Consider the following 18507-nt stretch of genomic DNA (forward strand, 5'->3'; position numbering starts at 1 on the left):
CCCCCTCTCGGGCCTCACCCCCTCCTCTCGGGGCCGAGACCGGAGAGGAAGTGGGAAGGCTCCCGCCGGCTCCTCACTCCAGCGCCCGCATGCCCCCGCCCTTCTCCCCAGCTCGGGCCTCCGGCGCGCCTCGTTCCCGCCCCTCGCCCCGCGAGAGGAGCGGGTGGCGCGGGAGAGCTCGTGGGGAAAGACCGGGCGCTGCAGAAGGCCTCAGCCCGGCCGCCGCATCCTCCGCAGCCGCGGTCCATCGCCGCCCAGCCGCCGGCGAACCAGGCCCTGAGGCACCGCCGGAGACCGCGGTGGCCGGAAGTGCGGGCGCGTCACTTCCGGGCGGTGTAGCGGCGGCCGCTTGGAAGATGGCTGCGCCCTGTGGCTCTGAGCTGCCCGCCAACTCGCCGCTAAAAATCCCTAAGATGGAGGTGCTCTCCCCGGCTTCCCCTGGCGGCTTGAGCGACGGGAATCCATCGCTGTCCGACCCTTCCACGCCTCGGGGCGCTTCCCCGCTCGGGCCAGGCAGTGCGGCAGGCTCGGGCGCAGCGGCGTCCGGGGGTCTCGGGCTGGGGCTGGGGGCCCGCAGCGCCGCCTCGGCCTCGGTCTCCTTCTCCCCTGGTGGCGGCAGCGGCGGAGGTGCGGCCGCGGCCGCCGCCGCCTGCCGGGGCATGTCGTGGACGCCGGCCGAGACGAACGCGCTCATCGCAGTGTGGGGCAACGAGCGGCTGGTGGAGGCGCGGTACCAGCAGCTGGAGGGAGCCGGCACGGTGTTCGGCAGCAAGGCCCCCGGGCCAGCCATGTACGAGCGCGTGTCCCGGGCCCTGGCCGAGCTGGGCTACGAACGGACCCCATCCCAGTGCCGGGAGCGCATCAAGGTAACCGGCCGCCCGGCCTGGGGCAGCGAACCGAGAGGCAGAGAGAAGGCGGGGAAGCGGGCCTCGGGGGCGGGGGCCGGTCTGAGCGCAGGGCTCCCCTCCGGGGCCCGGTGGGCGATCTGCATCTCCTCTGCCTTATTTTATTGTTTTCCTTTTCTCCCTGGGAAAGGGGCTTTTATTTTGTTTGTTCTTTTTTTTTTTTTCTTTTTCCTTCCCCCCCCCCCCCCCAGAAGGCCGCCAGCCCGTAGGTTTCCTGAGTTTGAAGTTGGGCGTGCCTGCCGCCGCCCCCTTTTCTTGCCAATCGAGGTGGTTCCTGGCTCTGAAGTTGGTAGTTTCTCATTGTGCGTTGTGCGGCAGTCCCGGTGCCGCGGGCGCCTCTCGCCCTCACCTCCCTCCCGGGCGCCTCGCTTTGTTCCAGGACGAGGGGGGGGGGTGGCTCCCACCATGAAGCTAGTGGGGAAAGTGAGGAAAGGCAGGGAGAAGGTCGGGGGCGGGGGTGGGAGGTGGTGATTGAGCCCCGCGTTTAGGCATTTTCAACAAATGGCGCGGTGGCGGAGCCATATGTCAAGCGCCTGGAGACCACTGGCCTTGATGTCAAGTCTCTTTTTGCTTCTGACTTGAGGATGTGAAGGGAGAGTAAGACTCTTGAGATGCTCTGGAGAATTAGAAAGGCTTGATTGTAACCAGATTGTGTAGTGTTTATCGTGGAGGTCGTGTGCACCTTTAAAGTTAGCCTGCCCCAGAGTTGTTCTGGAATTTGGATGGTCGATGCCTCCAGGCGTAGGTTGGTTTGAGAGGCTCTGCTGTTTCTGACGAAGCCCCTTCTTGAGACCTAGTTTTCCCTGCTTTAGTTTACTGTGCCAGATGTGCTGACTAGTAAAACTCTTAACGTGCACCTGGCCATCCTTGTGTATCTGCATGTTTAAATGCAGAGGCTTAACGTGGGCTGGGCATTTTTATCACCAATCTGTTTATCCGTTGCAGTTTCTACTGACTTAGTCAATTCGTATTAGTATTTTGGGTGGATAAGGAGTTGTGTTTAGTTACGTTTTTTTTTCCCCTCATCCTAGTGTCTGCTAAAAGATTCTGGTAGGATTCTCCTAGTTTTCCCTGAAAATAGTTCTATTACTTAGTCATAGTGTGTGTGTATTTCTTTTCTGGTAGGGCTGGCACTTTTTCTGGGAACTCCTTGGTGGGGGAGGCCACTAAGAAAAGTCATAAGTAAGAATAATCACATTAAAGAACCACCATAAAACCCAGTAAGAACCATCATGAGTAAGGGCAATCACAATAAAGGAGGGACATTACACTAGAGCTCACAATGTCTTGGCTTCACTGGTGTTCACTTGGGAACTTTGTTTAAAATATTTGGTCCAGAAACCTATCAATTATTGCCCAAAGAATGTGCCATCCCTTACAAAATTAAATTAGCCATTTGCTATTATTATAACATTTAATGCTATTTGATGTCATACCTTTGAGGCTTACAGAGTCCCTCTTTTTTTTTTTTTTAAACTAGACTGTTATTAAAGTATAGGAAAAGGCTGTCATTCTTTGACTCTTTTCTTTGTTCTAGTCAAGGTCATTAAGGCTGGATTTTAGGAAGAGTTTTTGCACTGACTTGGATAGCATCTGCCCATGAACTTGTCTTGAGTTTAGATGTGCGCCGTAGGTATTTGTTACTTTTCCAGTTTGCTGAATTTTTGTCCATAGAAATTTCCCAAAAGGGAAAGTGTGTTGTCAACCTTTCACTAAATATAAATCTCTCCATAAAATTGTTTCTCAAACAACCAGGGAATATCTAGTTGGATTGCTTCATTGTCCAGTTATGAGAAGGAAACCTAAAGCAAAGAAAGGAGATTGAGCCTCTGAAGAATTTTAAAAAGAGGATCAGTTTACCTGTCTCCAGACAGGTAAGACCAAGTTGACATCAAACTCTTAGAATCTTTTTGCAGATGATGATGGGTTCTCTGATCCTTGGTAACAGTTAACTTAGAGGGTAGTTAACTGCTTTTTGTTGTTGTTGTTGTTGTTGTTGTTGTTGGTGTTGGTGTTTTTTTAATTAAATAAATGCTTTACTCTTTAACTTCAATCCAGGAATCCAAACTTCCTTGTTAATAATGTTGATCTCTCCTACTATAATTGTAAGTTGTTTAAGTACCGATTCTGGTCTCTTATTCATTGCTGTACTAGCATATAGTAGGCACTGAGTAATTACTAAATTTATCAAGTAAAATCTAGAAAGGTAATTTTGGAAAGTATTAATCTATAGCAGAGTTATCAAACTTTTACTAAGACACATACTTTGGAATCCAAAGTATTTGGTGAAATATTGCATAAATACTAAGCTGTTTCTCTTTAGGAGACTTGGTGTAAATGTGATCTTAAGGACAGAAGCAGATGTGATCACTGAAATCATAGCTTTACACAGTTATGTGGTGGATGTCCAAGTAATGCAGATTATGCTTAAGAAGAGAGAAATACAACCCTAAATTCTCAGAGGGTTTCAGATCCCTGAAAACGAATTCTTAGATACCAGTACCAGTTTCAGAATTGCCAATTTAGAATAGTAATTCAGAATTCAATTTCACTTTATTGTATTGATAACTTCAGTAGTACATTTTGCTTAAGTTTTACAAAATCGGAGCAAATGAGTTCAGTAAGAAGATCAGTGCAGCTCATTCACATGTGAACTGTGGGTTGGGGATGTAGCTCAATGATTGAGCAAATGGTTTGCATGCCAGTGATCCTGAGTTCAGTCATGAGTTTGGTAAAACAAAAACCAACAAAATAACCTCAATTTCAGAGGCTCAATGACTCACTATCTGAGTCACTAACATTTCTGTTCCAATATATTTGGAATTCCAATGAAAAATTAATTTTCGAAAAGTCAGTAAATTTCTTCTTAGCTTGAAAAAAAATGAGGTAAATAAAACCAGTTTTTTCATTTAGTTAGTTTCCAACATTTTGATGTAGCAACCTGCCTCTCATGTGAAGGCATCAGAGATTAAAGTCCTATCATCAGAGATTAAAGTCCTATCCTAGCCCCTACCTGATCACATTCCTAAATAATCTTAAAGCACATCCATAACTTCTTTGGTCTGCACTTGTTACCTCTAAAAAAAAAAGGTATTAGAATTGAAATAATAACTCTAATTTTGTTACTTCAGTCCTTTTTGGGAGGGTCATTACTGGGCTTTGAACTCAGTGTCAGGTCCTGTGCTTACAAGGCAAGCTCTCTACTACTAAGCCACCCTCCAACTCTTTTTGGCGCTGGTTATTTTAGAAATAAAGTTTTTTCCCAGTGTGAGCCCGGGTCATATTTGTCCTATTTTTCACTTCCTGCTACAGCTAGGATGACAGGTGTGTGCGTGCCCTTCCTCCCACTGCCTTCTGTTGAGGTGGATTTACAAACTTTTCTTCCTGAACTCTTCTGGAACTTCATTCCTCCCAATCTCAGCCTTTAGGATGACAATTCTGTGCCACCACACCCAGCTATTGGTTGGGAAGGGATTAAAAAATCCCTCCAGGCTGGCCTTGAACTAAAATCCTCTCAATTCCAGTCTTCCAAGGGGATTACAAGTATGAGACATTTGCCCCTGACTTTATAGTTCTTTTACTACTGTTCAGATGACTTTCTTTAAAAAAAAATTTAATTGAAGTCAGATATGAAAATGTACTTATTGTTGTAAAGAATTTCATTTTGATGTGTGTCATGATACTGGTATTTATTCTTTTAAAAGGGATGTGTTTGAGGATGCCTTGCTACAGAGATTGTTTATTCTGAAGTTTCGTTGCTTTTCTGTTTGCTGGAAGAAAATTTGCTGACAATTCTATCTTAATTTGAGAGTGAGATAAAGCTGGAAAAATGTTTTTTCTTGTTCTTACATTATTTTTTTTTTCTTTTCTATAGATTTTTTTCATGTGCCCATTCTCCAAATACATATCTGAATGGTTACTACATGCAAGGCTGTCTCCTATATGTTAGAATGAATTTTAAAAACTATTAATATGAAGTTCCTCTACTTCAGATGATTACACTCCAGCCAAAGCTAGTATACATAAAGAGTTAAAAAGCTGATTAAACAACAGAGCAAACTATAGTGTGCAAGGAATGCTTGATTAAGTGTCTTGTGACTAAAACAGACTATAAATATGGTGACTTCAAAGAGGGGAGCAATCTGATCACCATCCATTCTGTAGTAATTGAAATATCTATCTGGACTTGCAATTCATGAAAATATTCACTTCTGAGCCAGATGTTACATTCACACTTCCGTCAGTTAATCTGATGCACTGCAAACTCATTCTCAAATCCCATACTTTTGGGTGTTCTCCAAAAATTCGCCTCTTTAGAGTTGGCTTTATGTCTGAAACAGATGTGTACGTATAGTTCTGTGTCAAGATGAAATCCAAGGTGATTGCCTTTGCTGGATCAGTACTGATTAGTTGTTTCTTAGATTTAAAAGTGATCAAGAAGTCTTCTACCTAGCAAATGAAATGGTTAATTTTGTGTGTGTATCTATGTGCTAATACTGAGACTTGAACTCAGGGCCTCAAGCTTTTGCCTAGCATAACACAGTTCATAGGGGCATTTGTTAAGATTTATTTGTTAAGATTTATTTACCATTGGGATATGTTTTGTACTTCACAATAATAATGTATTTGATCTTTCATTTTAGTTATCAGATTATTTTTTGTTTGTAAGAACCTATAAAACAGAGTTTATGTGGAACTAGAAGAAACTTTTGCATTTTAATAGAGTGGTCTATTTGCAGACAAGACTTTCCATCTGCATTATCATTGAAAGATTCTTAAGAAATGTAGTAAGCCATGGTTCAGAAGAAAGATTAGTCGGATTGTTTGGCTTTTTTTTTCCCCACAAGTTTTATCTTCTGTTGTTTTCGTCTCACTGTCAATTGAAGGCCTGTGTTTCATTTTGCTTGTCATCGGCCTAGGTGTGCTTGGTGGTAGAGCAATTGCCTAGCATGTGCTACGCTATGGGTTCTATTTCCCAAAACAAAACAACTTTCTCGCAGCATTAGGGAGGATAAAAAGTTCAAGGCTAACTCATTATAGCAGTGTCTTTAAAAATCCAGCTTACTTGTCTACTTGTGAATTTGACAGAGGTTTTGTATGTGTCTTAAAGAATAGGCTGACTGCTTTTGCCTATTATATTCTTGTATTTAGGCTTTCAGACTTAGAAGAGATTTAAGAAGCAGAAATTAAAATATGGATAGGTTTCTAAATTTGTTTATTGGTGTATTTTGAAATCTAATGATGAGTGGAGTTAAGTATTCTGGACTGTTCATTAAGACATATGTAAAAGGAAAACAATTTAGAAGATGTGTTATCAGTGTTACTTAATCAATAAAGTTTGTAGGGATAGAAATAGTTCTCTCAGTTTATTATGATCACCAACAGTCACATATGACTATTGGGGCCCTTGAAATGTAGCTAGTGTGTCCAAAGAACTGAATTTTAAATTTTATTTAATTTTAATTAAAATCTTAAATACTGCACGTAGGTAGTGATTATCATATTGAACACTGTATGATAAAAGTAGTTAGTAATGAAGAAGTTTTGATATATATAAAAGGTTTCTCCTGGCCATGTACATAGACCTCTAGGGGGAGCTCAGAGTTCCTTTTTTCCTGTCACTTTATTCCTTTGTAGATGGAAGGTTGAGTCAAGAAAGATGATCCACCATTTTAGGTGAAGATTTTAGTGCAAAAAGTAAAAAGATTATAGGTACAACTGTCTGGGATAAGCAGTGCATGTTCTTGGTTCTTTAGGATACTGAACAGTAGAATGTTCTGTGACAGTGAAGGAATTCTTTATCTCTGCATTGTCCAATATGGTAGCCACGAGTTATTGAGCATTAGTGATGATGTCAGAATGATTGAACCTGAATTTTTAAGTTATAATTTAAATTCAGATTGAAATAGCCACATACACTACTAGTTGTTAAGTTGGCTTTGGTATTCAAGCATTTTTCTGTGTATTCTCCAAAGAGTTTTGAATTTGATGCATCCTCTCAGTTTTAGGCTGATAACCAAAACGTTTGAAAGTTTATAGAAAGTTAAAAGAATAAAGAAAATACTAATCCTAATTTTATATGAATAAGACAAAGACAGCTATAAAATGAATATTATACTTAGAATCTGAGTAATCCTTGTAAAAATTTTTCTGGCATATTTTATCAGATGTTGAAAATATTCATGATTAAGATATATTCAGGTTACACTTAAAAGAAATAGTGTCACTATCCTATTTTGCTCTAGTCATTTCTAAGTTTTAAAGGCCAACCTTCACACCTTAAAAATGGGAATGATAGGAACCCCTAAGATTTTAAAGTCCCTGATTAGTCAGTAAGGAGGAATGGGTCCTCCCCAATTAAAGACTGCTGTTTTAAAACACTAGGTACCTTTTTGATACCTTTCCTAGCTAGTACAGAGGGGCTGGGCCCTTAGAAAATCTAGAGGGAAACAGGTGGCCTATAGGGGAAAGGTGTAGGGCTTAGCTCTAAGTCCAGGTGTTAAGAGGTGGGATTTGAGCATCTTGTCAATAACTTTTTTTTTTTTTTTTTTTAATTGGTCATGGGGCTTGAACTCTGGGCTTGGGCGCTATCCCTGCTCAAGGGGAACACTCTACTGCTTGAGCCACAGCGCCACTTCTGGTGTTTAGTGGTTTATTGGAGATAAGAGTCTCATGGACTTTCCTGCCCTCACGGACTTTCCTGCCCAGGCTGGCTTTGAACTGTGATCTTCAGATCTCAGCCTCCTGAGTAGCTAGGATTACAGGCGTGAGCCACTGGCTGGCGCCCAGCTCCAATTCCCTTTTATCAGACTCAACTAACAGATTTATCGCAGGGTTCTTTAAATAAGGTCTGAAATTGTTCATCAGTTTTCAGCTCTTCATTGTTCACCAACAAATATTTAGGTGCCTGTTGTTAGGAATGCTAGAAATACAGCAGTTACCTTCCCAGTGTCTGCCTTTCAGTAAAGGAGCTAGATCATTGGAGAACCAATGCCACCATTGTGATCAAGGTCTAATGTGTGATGTTAGTATTGATATAATGTTCCTGCTAAAGTTAAATTGTGGGACTTCAGGAGTACACATCATTCCCGTCTAGCAGGGTGATCCTAAAGCTGATTTTACTGGTTAGAAGGCAGTTAGGTAGATGATGCAACTGATATGGAGTTTAGAGATAGCATAATGAAAATAGTGAAAACTGAAAATATAGTAAGATATGTTTAAATAAGGATCCCAACTAGACACAGCTACATAGTAGAATTGATCTAAAAAATTTTAATGATCAGCAGCTTATTTGAAAAACAAGTTGCTGTGGTGCATAAACCTATGGTGAAGGTTTAATTTAGGAACTATGAAGGATGGTTTGGTGTCATGATAAAGAACCTTTTAGGGCTTAGAGGTATGGCGCTTAGGTGGTAGAGATCTGCCTAGCAAGAGCAAGGCGCTGAGTTCAAACTTCAGTACCTCCAAAGGGGATGGGGTGAGGGGAGGGGGGGAAAGAACCATGTAAAAAGTTGAAGCTGATAGTTTTGGGATAACATCATATTGGACATAATAATTCTGGAGACTACTTGGATGAATAAGTGTTTTTATAGTGTTGAACCATGGTTGTGCAAATATCAATGATATTTCACATTACTTAATTTGTATACTTGAATGAAAACCCAAAGTGCTGCATCTTTTTTTTTTTTAACCACAACCTGCAAGTAGAGGAAATTCTATCCTTTTTTTTTCTCTTCTTTTTTTTCTTTCTTTCTTCGTGGTATTAAACTCAGGGCCTCACACCTGCTAGATTGGCATTCTACCACTTGAGCCACATTTCTACCCTGCTTTTTGCTGAGTGTCTCGAAGATGGAATCTGGTGAACTTTTCTGCCTAGCCTGGCCTTGAACTATAATAATCCTCCAGATCCCAGTCTCCTGAGTAGTTAAGATTACAGGCAGCCGCCACTGGCACTCATCCTCCTCTTTTTTCTTAATATGACCTGAAGGTAAGAACTGAAATTCAGAACTAAGATTTCAGATGTTCATTATACTCTTAATTTTAGGTTTTCTACTCCCCCCCCCCCCCCCCGCACCTGTGAAAAGTTACATTTCTTTCCCTCAAGGAAAAGAAATGTTTAAAAAAATTAAACGGGGAATTAAATTCGTGAGTTGAAGAAGCAACAGAAAAATACCATAAAGTGCTTCGGAGTTGCACTGATTGTTAGGAATGTAGTGATAATTAATCTTTATTTTATTTTTGTAATGGACTTTATGCACTGTGTTCAGTTCTGCCTGCTTTTTACTCTTGTAGAAATTTCAATATTTGAAATGAATGTTTAATGAATCTGAACACCTATGTTTCAAATTATTTGGAGTTTATAATCAGTTCTTTCTTCTAAATATTAATTGGATGATATCAGTATTTGGAAAAAGACATGTATTTAAATCAATATAATTGTCCCTATTTGTAGTTGAAACAGTCCTTTAGAGCCAATGGAAATAGTCTCCCCTCCCCCACTCCGTGGCACTAATCAAGTATTACCTTTTCGCTTAATAGGATATCCTTAGTAAAATACAAACCCATGTTTATCCTCAGGTATTTTAGAAACAGCAGCTATCATATTATTTTTATATGTATATACTTGGCTGTATTAACATTATGTATTTTGAGTTGCCAAATACTACTACATTCAATATAAATTAATACAAAAAAAGTTATTTATTTAGATGTGTTTTTAGTCACACTTGTGTCAGCCTATCTAAGACTGTTTTGTTATAGTGTCCTGGACTTTTGAAACAAAGTATTATTTTTCTATTATCTTCAGATTACTTTATCTGAATAAATCAATTATGTTTGTAGTTGAAATAAACAAACCTAGAGTAAAAGTTTATATCTATGAAAACTGCTTTTAATGTTTAATTTTATAAATGTTTTTCTATAACTAGAAAGATCTGGCTTATGGTTTAGGAAGAATAGTTAAGATTTTTAGGGGGTATTAGTTGTACATGGGGAGGTTTCATTGTGACATTTTCATACGTATATTCAATGTACCCTGATCAAACTCAGCCCCTTCATCTTTCTTTCTCATCCTCCTCTCGCCTTCTTAAAACAATTTCATCCCCACAACCACCACCAACAAAACATACACACACAAAACCAATTTCATCCGGTGTCCTTGCTCTGTTCTCATACATGTATGTAAGGTACTTTGACCATATTTATCTTCATTTTGACTCTCTGTTGGCCCCTCTTCCCCCTTGTTACTAGTACCTGTACCCCCAGAGTAGTCTTAATTCACTTTCCTGTGACTCATTCTCCTTAAGGAATTTTCATTCACTCATTTATTCATAAAAAAATGAGCCCCTTCCATTGGTAGGTATTGATTTAGATATTGATTAGTGAACAATGCTGATTGAAGTTCAAAGAGCTTATGATAGAAAACAGTATTTAAAATGCAAACTTTAAGGGTGCTGAGAAGGTGGCTCAATGGTAGAGTGCTTGCCTTGCATGCATGAGGCCCTGGATTCTATTCTTCAGCACCACATAAGCAGAAAAAGCCGGAAGTGGTCCTGTGGGCCAAGTGGTAGAGCGCTAGCCTGCAGCTGAAGAGCTCAGGGACAGCACCCAGGCCCAGAGTTCAAGCCCCACGTCTGACCAAAAAAACAAAACAAGCTTTAAAATGCAAACTTTAGAACATTTAGCACAGAACAAGAACTCCAAATATAATATACTAAGTTAAAGCCTTAATTAGCTTTACAGAATTTGCACTCTGTACTTTTGATTTTGTATACAAAATAGAAGTTGATTTGTTTTAGCTTTATTAAGAATGATTTTCATGATTTCATATTACTAGTTCACATGATAAATATCCAGCTGTCATTGAGGTTTGCACAACTAAACAGCAAAGTGTTCCATTGTTTGGAAAATCAAGGAGTTACTTTGTACTGTAAACATCTTTAATTATTTGAAAGAGTTGCTCAGCCAGAATTGCAATTACTGGTATCTGTAGTAAGTAAAATCTGTAATGAACTGTTTTAAGTAGGATTTTTGTCTAATTTTTATCACTGAAGATCTTTTAGAGCTCTGTTGATGCTTGTGCAAGATTTCAAATCCATGTTTAAGGCAGCTATAGTGATAGCATAAACAAAGGTAATTATGATTAGCTAACTTGGGCTTCATCGCCACGTTACCTGCCCTATCATTTCTGCCCTCAGCAAGTGAGACCATGATGACCTGGTCAGCAGAGCACAAAGGTCAGTTGTAAAACCACAAGGTTTACAGTTAAGATTCCTTTGAATATGCTATTCCCACCATGCACCTTTTGATAGAATACTTTGTTTCTTCATTTGACCTAACATTTATTTAAAATATAAGGCCTTTTGATCATCATACAATGTTACTTTATCATTATAACTTATTATAATGATAATGAACAGTTATTACATGCAAGCAATTAGGCAAACTTTTAAATGTTCTTCTTATATTTTCTCATTAAATGCGTACAACAAATTATAACGGAAGTATGAGGGGAGATTGTTTGGTTTAGTTCCGTTATTTGAGATGGAATCTCCTTATGTAGCTCAGACCAACCAGCCTGAAATTTGTGATTGTGTTGCCTCAGCCTCTCAAGTGGTGGGATTGTAGGTGCTGTACCACATGTCTGGCAGAAGTATTGTCACTAATTACTTCCTGGACAGATAAGGTGCAGAGATTAATTTGTCTAATGTCACAGAGTCAGCAGGTGGTAGCACTAGACTAGTAGTCTCACTCCAGACTCCATGTAAATAACCACTTGACTGGTTATAATGCCTCCTTGTGAGTCATCAGCCTCCTGTTACTAATTTTGACAAATGGGAGTAATGCTTTTGGCAGCAGTATGATGATAAATACGCATACTACCAAAATCATATAGAAACACCCAGATGGATCCCATTATGTGTTTGTATATGTGTGTGTGTGTGTATATATACACACACATAGATCTTGTTGAAACAAAAATACAAATGTTTTAATTTCTTACTGAGAATAATGGTTTCCTAAGATTTTATAATTGCAAAGGGAAGTTAGAATTATAGAAGAAAATTTACAAAGTAGAATTACCTTTGTATAGTTAGTTTGTTTGCTGTTTGTTTTGAGACAGAGTTTTGCAATGTAATGTAGCCCAGGCAAGCATCGAACTCAATCCTGCTGCCTCTGCCTCCAGGATTACAGGCGTGCGCCATCACACCTGGCTTTGGAATGACTTTTTGCCTGTTGAAGGAGGTAAGTATGAGACTTACCAAAGGAGGCTATAGAAATGTGTACATTCCTTTCTGCCTGCCATTGTTTGAGTACTTGTTTTAGAGATAAATGATGGAAATGAAATAGACTGTTTCGTAGTATATACAAAGCTTAGTCTATATAAGGATGTTTTGGTCCACAGTGGAAGCATATACAAAAGTGAGTCCCCCAAGATTATAATGGAACTGATGATTTCCTGTCCACTAGTCACAGCATCATAGCCATCCTAATGTCCTTCAGCAAAGCATTGCTCAACATTTGTGGTGATACATGAACAAACGTGCTCTGCTGCCAGACACTGAAAATATAGCACATGTAAAAAATAGGAGAATGGATGAATGAGTTACTGGTTTAAGTATTTACCATACTTTTGATCATGTTAGATAGAGTATGTTAGTATTTATTTAAAAATGTGTGCTGTAACACAGCAAGACATATGACGCTGGCAGAGCTGTTTTTTACATCTTGTGTTTTATTGTCTCTTGATTTCATCAAGAGGCCACTCGGAGTGGTTTATCCCATTACTAATTGGGTTTGTATAAGGATACTATGATTTTGGCCCAATAACAAAGTTGCCTAACTAAGATTCTGTCCTAGCTGTTAGGTGATGGCACACCCTGTAATATAAACAAAAAATGTTATCTACATATTGAGAAAGCTAAAAATAGAATTAGAAAATAAATCAGGGTACAGGGTGTATAGTAGTAACTCAGGTAAATATCTTTAGTTACTTACTAAAATAACTTTGAACTTTAAAGCAGCTATGATAGGTAAATGCAATGTCTTCTGAAGAAAAGCATACTAGATCCTTGTTTTAAAATCTAAGATAAATTTACACTAAAATGAACTTACAATAAGTGAATTTATTACTAAAGTGCTCTTGCCTTTCAGTCTTAGTTTCTGGTCTGCACGACAGTAGTGCATCATTTATCTCTCCACGTATATGTGATGTGCCACCCAGATCCCTCCTTGGGACAGACACTAGTACCCACAGCTGCCTGCAGCACTGACTGCTGATGGTTTCTGGTCAGATTCCTCCCAGGAGTTTTCCTTGTTCAATATGAGGCCCAGTTTCTGGTCTTGACTGTCAGTGATGAAATACAAAAGTCAAGCCTCAGTTTAGGAGGCTTGTCTCAGTTTAGGACAGCTTCTGAAGGGGCACTTAAGCCCTATTCCTCACTTTTGGATTAGGCCCCTGTTCACAAAAATGTCCTTTATCAGTTCTTTCCTTTGTTCAGCCCTGTGTCTCAGTCTCAAATGTGGTTCCTAAGAGCCACCTGGGGGTAAAAAAAAACCCTACACACACTGTCCAAGTTTGTTTCCTGTGATGTTTTACCATTGTAAGGAAAAGGAGTGATAAATGTAGACTGTATAACTCAGATCTCAGCACACTGAGAGTACTCAGGAAATAGTTTATTTTATCACGATTTAATGAACCACATAAGCAAAAGGTTTGATTTTTAGTTTTTATTTTTAAGTACTATGGGGCTTGAACTACAAAATTAAGATAATCATATGGTCAGTTTGTGAAGAAATAAAGCAGCCTACCATTTCAAGGGAGTAAATCTGCTCTGAGCAATTTTTTTTTTTTTTTTTTTGGTGCCAAATTAGGGCATAGACATTGTCTCTGGGCTTTTTTCCTCAAGGCTGGCCTATCACTTGCGGCACAGCTCTGCTTTGGGCTGTTTGGTGTTTAATTGGAGGTACGAGTCTCGAGTCTGGGGGACTTTGCTACTCCAGCTGATTTCAAACCATGATTTTAAGATCTCAGCCTCTTTGAGTAGCTGGGATTATAGGCTTGTTACTGGCACCTGGCTTCAGTTTCCTTTTTAAGCAGTAGTCTATTGATAGAAAGTCACCTTGTATTTGGCAAGCAGTACAAAGCTGTGCTTGCATATACAGTGTACATATTAGGGGCAGTTCAACTTTCATTTTTATACTTGGTTATCTGTGGAACAATTAGTTCATGATGAAAGTTGTATGGAGACTTTTAGAAAGGATTAGTTTTCCTGTTAGGCTGGAAATCTTTTAGTCTGTTTAACTAATTATCTTGATTTTATATTTTTAGGTATCCGTGTACTAAAAAGTTAAAAACTTTTTAATGTTATCTGACTAACATTTGGAGTTAGTGCCCCAAGGTGTGAAGTTTTGAGAAAAAGGTGTTAACATAGCAACTTTAGAGATTGATGAAATAGGTCAGGATGCATTGTACTCATAGTGATATGGTGAATTAAAGCCCTTTTGTACAACTACTTAAAGATAATTATGATAAATTTAAAAAGGAAATAAAATCACCTGTAAGGCAAGTCACTTCTTTACCAAGCTGGTTTTGGCCCTGTTTCAGGTGAGGAGAAGGTTCTTGACAAATGTTATCTGCCTGTCTTTGGTACTATAATTACCCATTGCTGTTTTTTCCTATAATAAGTGTTAAGTATGCACTAATTTTTTATTTAACCTGTCTTGTTCTAAATAGGGAAGGCCCAGGTGCCTCATTATACAGCAGGTAGCATGTGAGCCCTTAGGACTCTATGTCTAGAAGGATTCTTGCATCCCAAAGAAGCTCCTCCACATAAACATGTGGCCTAGATGTGAGTCTTAGAGTGTTTTTACAACTTCAGGTGATTCTGTGAGTATCCATGTGCAGCATAAAAGTATAGAGCTAAAGGCTGTGTGGTCACATGAATTTTGTTCATGAGCAGAGGGCAAAGTTTATTTCTGTCAGTATTGCCCTCCTTGGCGGCTTTTTTCTCTTTGTAATGTGAATGGGCAAGACCTTCAGCAGTTAGCATGAAGCAACCTAGGACTTGATATTCATTATTCATTGAAAACAAAAATTTCCTGAATTACATATACTATGCAAGAATCTTAACTTATGAAGATAGTCCTGACTAGTTATAAACAGAGTGAATCTTTCATAGCTTGTTTATGAGTGAAGTGCAAGCTGATAGGAGTCAGTCCTGGAAAGTTTCCCACAAGACTGAACTTCCAGGCAGGGAGAGCTCTTTCTGATGGTCATTCTGTTTGTCCCTATTTAAGTCCAGAAAATAATTGAGTCTTTTCCTTTCTTGATTTTATTCTTGAACATTTTATTTATTTGTTTTGTTTGTAAGGTGTAAGAAATAAAATTGGGATAGGGCTGATTTCAGAGTTTCCTTTCTCCCTTGTTAAAAAACAATTTGCTTTGCTAGTTATAACTGTATGTACATTTTCTACCTTTTTTTTAACTCTTGCATTTTTTAGAAGATACCAGAAGCCCTGTCTTGTTTTGTACTTTTTTATAAAGCTAATCTGTTGTAGCTAAATAATGAATTTCTTTGATTCCTTTGCAAAGAAAAATTTGATTGCCTTGCTAGTGATATACTACTTTAAAATTAGTTTTTTTTTATTTATTTAGTAAGTATATATTAAATCATTGTCATGTGACGAATCTAGTAGAATAATTTCTTAGGTAACATCGGTCCTCGTTTGTTAAGCAAGGATTTTGGACTAGATGATCTTTAATGTTCGTTTCCATTGAAAACTTCTTTGGAGCCTGGTTTGCAGTTAGAGCCTCCACTCCTGTAGAACCTTATACATCATTACAGGAAGTTTTCTGAAGAGACATTTGGCAAGAGTAAGTGATATGGATAGGGGATGAAGGGCATCAGGAGCTACAGGGAAGTCATATGATTTAATGACAAATTTGAGACCCATTCTTAGTAATGAAGATATAGGTGACTATGATGGAAGTTGAGTGGAGTAATAGTTCAGTCTGTGACTTGGGTGAGTAGCCATTTCTATTCCTAAGACACTCGAGTCATCAAGTAGTGTTGAAATTGTAGGACATGAGAATTTAGTCATGGGAACTTACAAAGTAGTTAGTCAGGAGTTATTTTCCTGTTCTTATTTTTGGGATATGTGGATTTTCTTGTTTTAAGTTGTTACCTTGAGTAATTTCTCTGACCTCTATATCGATAAGTCAGACAATGGGTGATAACGTATTGTTACTTGGAAGAGGTAACCACCATAAGGTATGAATTTTAAAATATTGCTTAATTACCCTTTTACAAAAAAGATTTTTTTTTTGCCTAACACGTGGAAAAACTGCTATATTTTTGTGAAGAGTAAAGAGCATTCCTACCTTTACTGATAGAAATCATTTCCTCATGAAACAGGAAAGCTAGATGTGGTTGTTCACACCTGTAGTACTACCTGCTTGAGAGATTGACTTGGAAGAATATTTCCATCTCCAGAGTTTGGGGACATCCTGGACAACGTAGCAAGACCTGTCTCTTAAAAAAGAAAGAAAGAAGGAAGGAAGGAAGGGAGAGAAAGGAAATAAAGAGAGGACTTTGGCTAATTTATCCTTTAAGAAAAATATTGATGTGCTTTATCAAAATGAGTAGGATGCTGAGCAAACTAGTTAATTGTATGTAAACTGGTTGTGCCAATCTTTAGAATATCTTATAAAGCCTGTAGCAAATTAAGTGTACCTTATTTTAGGGTTTCTGACTCATAATGTTACGTTCATTCACGGAAGATGAATCTACATAATATAATGGCCTCCTCATTGAGTCGATGTACTCCTGAGTAGCTAGGATTGCAGGCATGAATAACTGGTGCCCAGCTTTGGTTTTGTTGGTTTAAAAGGATTTAGATAATTGGCAAGTCTGTTTCCAAATACCATTGTACAAGAAAACCTAATCAAATAGATAATAAGAGTTCTGCCAACCCCAGATGGTTTTCTTTAGGTGACTTTTTAAGTTACAACTCCATATAAAAAAATATGACTAGAAATTTATACTTTTATTTTAACATCTCTCTTAGTGTGCATAGAATGTGTTAATTGATTAATTTCTGCTATTTAAGGTTTTTTTTTTCCTACTCATTGTACCAACATACAGCTAAGCAAAGACTGTCTTTCTTAAAGATGTTAAAATACTCGATATTGTTGTTGCTTCAATTAACTAACAGTGAATAGCAATAGCTACAACGGTAGTAACCTTAGTTTAAAGGAAAAAAATTCATAAAGATGTTTGTTGCTTCAAAATACCCATCTGCCTACTCTGAGCTATTGTTTTAAACATTTTTATAAAAAAAAAATCAGCCACTGGAAATTTATCCCCAGTGTAATCTCCCTCTGTAGAGAATAATATGTGATTTTTTAAAAAAAAGGCCTTGTTTGTAAGTGTTATCTCTAATGATTAGGGTGAAAAGAATTACAGATTTAACATGATTAGTTGACAGAGGGTTAAGGTAAATAATTCAATTTGCTTCTAGTACGGCCAATTTGACAACTACACTTAAATCTGTTTCACTGCTGGTTTTTCTTATAACATTGTCTCCTGCTATTATAACTGAGCTGTCCTCCTAAAAATCCACTTTTTCATCTGACATCTCAGACTGATCAAGGCACTGTTTTCTAAATAGCACATTTATGTAGCTTTTCCTTATTATATGCTCTGTCCCACTGACAGTCATTTCTGTTAGAACCGTGGTTTTGTCATGTGGTTATTTTATGATTGTATAAATGGAAAAATTTAGAGAAAATTTTAGAACCAGTAATATAATTGGTTGGTCTATGCTTTTTTTTTTTTTTTTTTTAAATGATTTGTTTAGTTCTTTTCTACATTCCCATACAGGGAAGAACTTAATTCTTCCTATTTCCTGGAAGACACTGAAGCTAAAGTAATCCTGATTTCACCTCAAAAGTAGCTTAGTAATGTCAGGAAGGGCTTTGCTGAAACCACTGGCCCTGCTTATCAACCTTATTTTCCAAGCCTTTCATTATTTTATTTGCCCTTTTCTGAACTCTGCAATTTCCCTCTCTTGTAGCTGGTTCGATGCCCAGAACTGAATGCTGTGCTCCAGCTGTGGCCTCACCGGTGCTGAATAGAGAGGAAGAGCCACCTCCATAGCTTACATGTGATTCCTCTGCTTATACAACCCAATACTGGATTTACTTACTTTGGCAAGATAGCTGCATTGTGCACTGTATTTAATGTTACGTGTACTGTAACCCTGGGTCTTTCTCTGCATTGCTGCCGTTAAACCCCCAATCCTGCCAATCTAAAACTCCTGCCTTTGTTTACCTACCCTCCTCCCCCATAGATCCCTCCATACATTCATCCACAATGAATGTCATCCTTTTATTCTTTCATTTCCTTTTATTCTAATCTTAAACTTTGGCAAACTTTCACTGCTTTATAAATTGTTGGTTGTCAGCCATCTTATTTTTCTCCTTATTCTGGTAGTGGAACATCATCTCTTTCTTTTCTTTTTGAAGTCATTAAACGCTTGATAGGGTGGATTTAGTAAGGATTCACCTGGTGTTTCTTCCAACTCAAATACCCAGGAAATT

At 38.7% G+C, this 18507-nt stretch overlaps 1 protein-coding gene across 4 annotated transcripts in view; it reads left to right on the plus strand.

The window, feature by feature from the left end:
* Positions 1-330: 330 nt before the first annotated feature.
* LOC138821384 (myb/SANT-like DNA-binding domain-containing protein 2) overlaps positions 331-18507 on the plus strand; it is a 29071-nt gene continuing 10894 nt past the window's right edge. The window contains exons 1-2 of one of the 4 annotated variants that reach the window (XM_070013573.1): positions 12066-12149; positions 17982-18071. Coding sequence is in view for 2 of the 4 variants with exons in the window: in XM_070013571.1 (XP_069869672.1) it covers positions 357-866 (510 nt within the window). In the remaining 2 variants the exon portion in view is untranslated. Of the gene's footprint in view, positions 867-2700; positions 2780-12065; positions 12150-17981; positions 18072-18507 lie in introns of those variants that run through there. The other 3 variants (XM_070013571.1, XM_070013572.1, XM_070013574.1) reach the window with 3 other exon arrangements.

This window comes from Dipodomys merriami, unplaced genomic scaffold (genome assembly GCF_024711535.1).
Source record: "Dipodomys merriami isolate MVZ:Mamm:240054 unplaced genomic scaffold, mDipMer1.0.p SCAF_91, whole genome shotgun sequence".
In the NCBI taxonomy this organism is placed as follows: domain Eukaryota; kingdom Metazoa; phylum Chordata; class Mammalia; order Rodentia; family Heteromyidae; genus Dipodomys; species Dipodomys merriami.